Here is a 5,997-nt window from a genome sequence, read left to right as displayed (position 1 = left end):
AGAAACGTGGGTAGGAAACACTCATCTGTATTTAAGCAGTTGAAGTTCCTCATCCTAACTCATGAGTGCTCAATCACGGCTGAGGACTCTTCTGAGCATTCCAGAAAACACTGACCACTGTCATCCTCAAACTATATTCTACAGTCGTTCAACAGGTAGGCCTTTTTTCATTATTGCAAAGCATTATTCCCGTGCATAAAAATATACACAACATAAATATATTGCTAGGTCATGTGATGAACTTCACCTCTGCTAAACACCTGTGCTAAACTTTCTACATCCACTAAAAATCACCAGTTGATAATCAGTGCAAAAATGTTTTGTTATCTAATGCATATAGTTCATAAAGACAACATTTATGACGACGCTGCGTGAAGAGTAACGTCTGATGTTGTTCGTGCAGGATCCCTGTGCTGAGATGTGTGTCGGTCACTGCTCCAGGTGTGTGGGAATGGCTCTGATACCTATAGCCGTCGTCTGCATGGTGGCGAATGTGCTTCTGCTGTTTCCAGACATGAAGTCTCAGTACCTGACAGAGAGTCATGTGACCAGAGAGGCCATGTGGTGCTCTGGGATATGGGCATCTGGCCTTCTGGTGGGTTTGCATTACACTAGCCGTCAAGCGTTTCTAGCCCTTTATCGGTTGTATAGGAGATCTGATACTGTTTAATAACATGATAAAGACATTTTTGGGTTACACTTTATTTTAAGGTGTCATTGTTACAGTGTAATTATATATTTAAGTACTGGGTAATATTAAGCAACTGCATGTACTTATAGGGTTAGGGTTTGGTTGAGGGTTAGTTGCATGTAATTATGCATAATTTACTGTAATTACTATTGTAAGTACATGTTACATATGTAATAAGGACACTAAAATAAAGTGTTACCCATTTTTATACGGGTTTTATAATAATAATCAATGTGTATATTATAATACTTTATAATAATAATAATTATTATTCAAATGCACTAATCAATAATGCACTTAATAAGTTAATATATGCACTTAATATACACAACAATATACAGTAGTCAACATTTGAAGTGGATCAAACAAGTTTATCAAAGTTGTCCTAAGACAAGAACGGGTATTGGTCAAAATTCATGTATAACTTTGATGAAAGGTTTTGATCCACTTCAGTTGTTCCTCAAGGTTTTGTTATTGTTCTGGTTTCAACATCCTCATTTGAAAGACATTTTGTCTTTTTTTGTGTTGAACTGTTTGAGATCATCATGCAGAATCATCAGTGGGGTTTCACTGTCACATGACGCAATTGCATTTTACGTCAAACAAGATTGTTCTGATGAGTGTTGTGTGTTTTGTCAGGTGCTTGTGGCTGCTCGAGGCTTCACAACACACTACGAAAAGAAAGGATGCTGTTATTTTACTGCTGAGGTAAGAAAACTGAATTATGCGTTAGCTAGGTTTTTTCTTTCAACAATGATCATCATAATGATGCTTTGAGCAATTTCTTTGAGAATTTTTTAGGAACTATCCTGTATACTATACTGAGTTTTCTTACTGTGTGTCCAGGTTTTGCGTAAGTTGGGGTACACGTGTTTGGCTATTGTGGCAGCGGGGTTGTGTTTCGTGGTCAGTGGGATAGGGCTGACGCTGGGACCCCTCTGTTTACACAATGGCACTGAAGGCCTAAAGTGGGAACGGCCATTAAGACAAGTCAAAAGTGGGTGAGTAAGGCCTGAGATTGTTATATTCTTTCACCGTGTTTACAAAAAGCGTTGACTTGCAATTATTTATGCAGTAGCCAAAATCGTAAACATCGGTATAGTTATTTCACTGAGAAACAAATCAGATGTGAAACAAACCTGACGTGGCCGACAGACTTTTGAGAGCTCATTAAATGTTAAAGTGTTAAATAACAAAAAGTGGTGTTAAGTTGATTTTCCCACCTGATATCAAAACTGTGGCTTTTAGTTCCTGTGTTAGCTTTGACGTTATTTGTGCTAGTGTAGGCTACTGAAAAGTGAAAATGTGTACCAATAAATAGTACAAATCACTGCAGTTTCTAGCTGTAACGAAATGAAAACTAGAGGCCGTAAAACAGCAACACCTTTTATTTCTTTTCACACAAAAATGTGGATTATATTGAATATAATTGAGACTTTTTGTGTGGTTCTTTGCACAGTATGACCTTAAAACACTTAGTACATCATTTGTAAACTTATTCATTTTGACATTTGCATCACATAATCAGCTCTATGTGTATGGCTTTTCTGACACAGCACACTTGCTCGGTAACTCACCTGATATAATTCTGTGATGGAGCGCTTTGAGTGCAAGTCCCGTAAAAGACGAGGGTGAACGTGATTTCAACATGTTCCTGGATCAACATCTTCGACCAATCAGATTTGAGCGACAAGTTTACAGTTTACGTCAAGTTTTGGTTTACAACCAGGGTTATGTGCTTCTACATCAGTGTTATTCACCTATCATTCCCCTCTGATTTTAGGGATACGTTTTGGGTAGAGTTAGGTTTAGGGGTAGGGGTAAGGTTACGACTACATTTTCGGACAGGAATGTTGTTCCAGGACACTTTGAAAGTGATCGCAAAACGTGCAAGATGCAACTTAATCTAATTTTGCAGAAATGTCGCCGTGCATGTTTTTCAGTTAGCCTGGGTCGCAACAGTTAACATTGTTACGTTGTGAAAATTCAGTGCACTTTAGCATAATGATATTTAATGTAAATAAATGATGACCGTGATCCTCTGTGTCTGTTAATGCAGAGAGAAGCATTACCTGTATGATCAGGAGCGATGGGCATCGGCCTGTGCGGAACCTCGAGGTGTCGTGATCTGGAATATTGTTCTTTTCTCTGTTCTCATGGTAGCGAGTGGCCTTGAGCTCATCTTCTGCGTTCTGCATCTCCTCACCGCCGCACTGGAGTTCATGTTTGGACCGGGCTTCTGCAAGAATAAGGTACAAATGTTTACAAAGAGCCTTCCCTTGTACACTGTAAAATAACGGTAATCTACTGGCAGCTGTGGTTGCCAGCAATGTACTGTTAATTTACAGCTTTCCATTTTTACAGTATGTTACTGTAAAAATACCATGGAAGGTAAAAAAAAAAGAAAGTAATGTAATATTAATGAAATAAAAGGCCACTTAAGTGTATTAAAGAGAGTTCACATTCATGACACACTAAAGGGCACTTTTAAGTGCACTTTGTAACAAAGTATAATTAAAAGTTTTACATTCTAAATCATTGTTTTAATAATCTTTAGTGCTTTAAAGAACACGAATTATAATGTGTTGACTATCAGTACTTGATTAGAATTTAAACTGTATTTGATATTTAATGTATTTTTTAATATACTATACGTCATCATTACAAATGTGTAATTACAAATGTTTTTCAATAGAAATTATTTTAAAGTATATTTTAATTTTCTAAAGATAAGGTAATGGCATTTTTATAGCAATTTATAGCACATTTGCATTGCAACATTTAAAAAAACATGAACCATTTTTTTTTTCTTCTCTTTTTAGGTTGTTCCTGCTTGAAATAGCTGGAGGTTCTATTATTTTCATCTGCATGTGAGCATGACATTTTTTTTTCAGGGTTAAACTGTCAGCTATGACTACTCAACTTATTTTAAACAGAGGAAAAATAGAAATGAGAAGTGGATTAGGAAAGTCAGTTTTCACATCCCTGAATCTTTTACACCATTCATGTGCCTGTTGCTCAGCTGGTTCAGCATAACGCTGGACAAATATAAATAAGCTATTTAAAATACATATATGTGACTAATATAATGTGATATATTCTCAGAACGCACTTTAATCTGTATACACTGTAGGCATGTGAGTAATTTAATATGTATGTGATAAATTTATATAGTTATTACTGAAATGCTGAGTGTTAATAGATGTTCTATTTATTGTTTGATTTCTACAAGATTAAAATCTAATTGTATGAGCGATTCTGTGTGTAAAAGAATTCATTTATTTATTAAATGTATTTGAATAAAAATGCAAGCAGCACACTTTTGAAGAAAAAAAACACATTTCACAGAAAATGCTTTTGATTTATAACGTGGTAGATTCTGTTCATAATTCATACTGAGAAACTGTGTGTTGTCATAAATCCGAAAAAACCCCATTCACAGACATCTGACACAACAATGTTGGACTGGACACGTCAGAGTCATGACTTCAGCATATTTAAAGCTGCTTTAGTGGCCACAAGAGGGCCACACAGTTCATGTCCATCTTTACATCCATAATAATAATGTCTGTGGATCTCCCAAAACAGTGAAGTGGTTCTCACTGCAGAACCAAATGATGTCCAGCTCCCCCTCTGGATGGAGTTTGACTTTATTAGGTTTAGAGATATGGTTATGTGTAGAGTTAGTGTGTGGATGGACCTTCAAGCTCGGCCCATTGACGCTTTAGTGTGCAGCCTCTAAAATAGTATGTATTGTAGTACATTTTTGCTATATAGGCCACTAATTGTGAAATGAGTGAGTGAATTTAGACACTGAGTTCGCCGGAAGGGCTGCCGCTTTTGCATAGTTTGTTCTTGCTGTTAATCATTCGAAACTTAGCAAACTGTCAGCTCCAGTAGTATTTATCTTGAACTCTTGTCATGTAAACTATGTATAAACCTTAATTAAACAATTTAATAATCATTTACAAAGGAATTTATACCTGTATGATATTATGCTGTAGCCACATTGGACCAGCGGTTTGGTGAAACTCGAAAAAATTTAATATTGTTCAAAAGTCTGTGTATTTCAGTAATTCAAATTAAAAGGTGAAACTAATATATTTAGTATATATAACTATATATGATTATACTTTTCAGAGGGCCAACATTTCCCGATTTAATTTTTTTTTTTTTTTTGATTTCATGTTAAATTCGAATTTTCTGAGATTTTGAATTCGGGATTTTCATAAGCTGTAGGCCATAATCATCAAAAATATAACTTTTGCACGATATTAAATTTTTTTGAGTTTCACCTGTAGATGGATGAATGATTCAGCTGCCGGCTGGAGGGACAAATTTATTTGACGCGTGACTCTTGCAGTGGGTATTAATATTATGGGTATTCTCTAGCCGTTGAGCATACATCGGGGTGCTTCCCAATACTCAAATTGATGCTTCCTCGTTCCTCCGTCCTCCAGCCTGTGACCCGGAAACTGATCAAAGTTTAGGACAAACCATGTGCAAATTCATAAGTCAACATTGCTGAGTATTTTCTCCTTAAAACTGCAGTGAACTAAAGACAAGTCTCAAAAACACGCTTTGAAATCTCTGTTGTTTCTGACGTCACAAACTACCTTGTAACCAATCAGATCAACGTGTGATCGTCAACGAGTGGATCTCTGAGCTGGTGTGAGTGAGTGGAGGCGGGGTGCATTTGCATATTCATAGAATCTGTGTATACTAAGTGAGGCAAGGCTGTAGAGTTACATTCAAGCTATTTTAAGGCATGAAGGATTTTTTTTTTTTTTTTTTTTTAAGGAAAGAACCTTTAAATATGTAATTTTCGTGATCAAAGATGAGTTTTAAGGGATAAATTATGGACTACAGGGGGACTTTAAATATTTGAATATGCAACAAAGTTCACAGTTGTATAGAGTTATACGAGATATTAAAGTGCTGAGCTTTATTTTATTAATGAAATGTCAGTGTTACAGTCTTTATTTGGTCTAACAGTCTACACTGTTCTTTGACATCATGCATATCTGGGGATTGTGTTAGGTGTGTTTACTGAAAAACAGTTTCACTTTCATATAAAGTCACCACAGTCATTGCAACACACTGTGAAATGCAATCTAATTTCTTGTTATGTTTGTTGATTTCACAGAGTAAAAAAAAAAAAAAAAAAAAAAAATCTCTTCTGTGTGTGCAACATCATGATTATAATTGTTCTCCTAGATATTGATCTTTTTATTGGTATGGTACATGGTGTGAAAATTAAATTAATAATTCAGTATTATTATTATTATGATTTACAAATAGCAACA

The 5,997-nt window shown here is 35.6% G+C and overlaps 1 protein-coding gene across 1 annotated transcript; it reads left to right on the top strand.

Moving 5' to 3' along the window:
* On the top strand, positions 1-3,930 carry LOC311297636 (transmembrane 4 L6 family member 1). The gene is made up of 6 exons (XM_084420022.1): positions 1-155; positions 404-595; positions 1,331-1,399; positions 1,538-1,692; positions 2,751-2,943; positions 3,514-3,930. Exons 2-6 carry the CDS (start codon positions 419-421, stop codon positions 3,526-3,528), a joined length of 609 nt encoding a protein of 202 aa, XP_084276148.1. The 5' UTR covers positions 1-155; positions 404-418; the 3' UTR covers positions 3,529-3,930.
* Positions 3,931-5,997: the final 2,067 nt, after the last annotated feature.

Source organism: Rutilus rutilus (assembly GCF_951802725.1).
Source record: "Rutilus rutilus genome assembly, chromosome: 9".
In the NCBI taxonomy this organism is placed as follows: domain Eukaryota; kingdom Metazoa; phylum Chordata; class Actinopteri; order Cypriniformes; family Leuciscidae; genus Rutilus; species Rutilus rutilus.
This window is presented reverse-complemented; position numbering and strand designations above follow the sequence as displayed.

Excerpts from the sequence above, each read along its gene's own strand:
- LOC311297636 (XM_084420022.1), top strand. The coding sequence starts at position 419 with ATGTGTGTCGGTCACTGCTCCAGGTGTGTGGGAATGGCTCTGATACCT. Across the intron at positions 1,400-1,537 it reads GCTGTTATTTTACTGCTGAG|GTTTTGCGTAAGTTGGGGTA; the intron begins GTAAGAAAACTG and ends CTGTGTGTCCAG. Across the intron at positions 1,693-2,750 it reads TTAAGACAAGTCAAAAGTGG|AGAGAAGCATTACCTGTATG; the intron begins GTGAGTAAGGCC and ends CTGTTAATGCAG.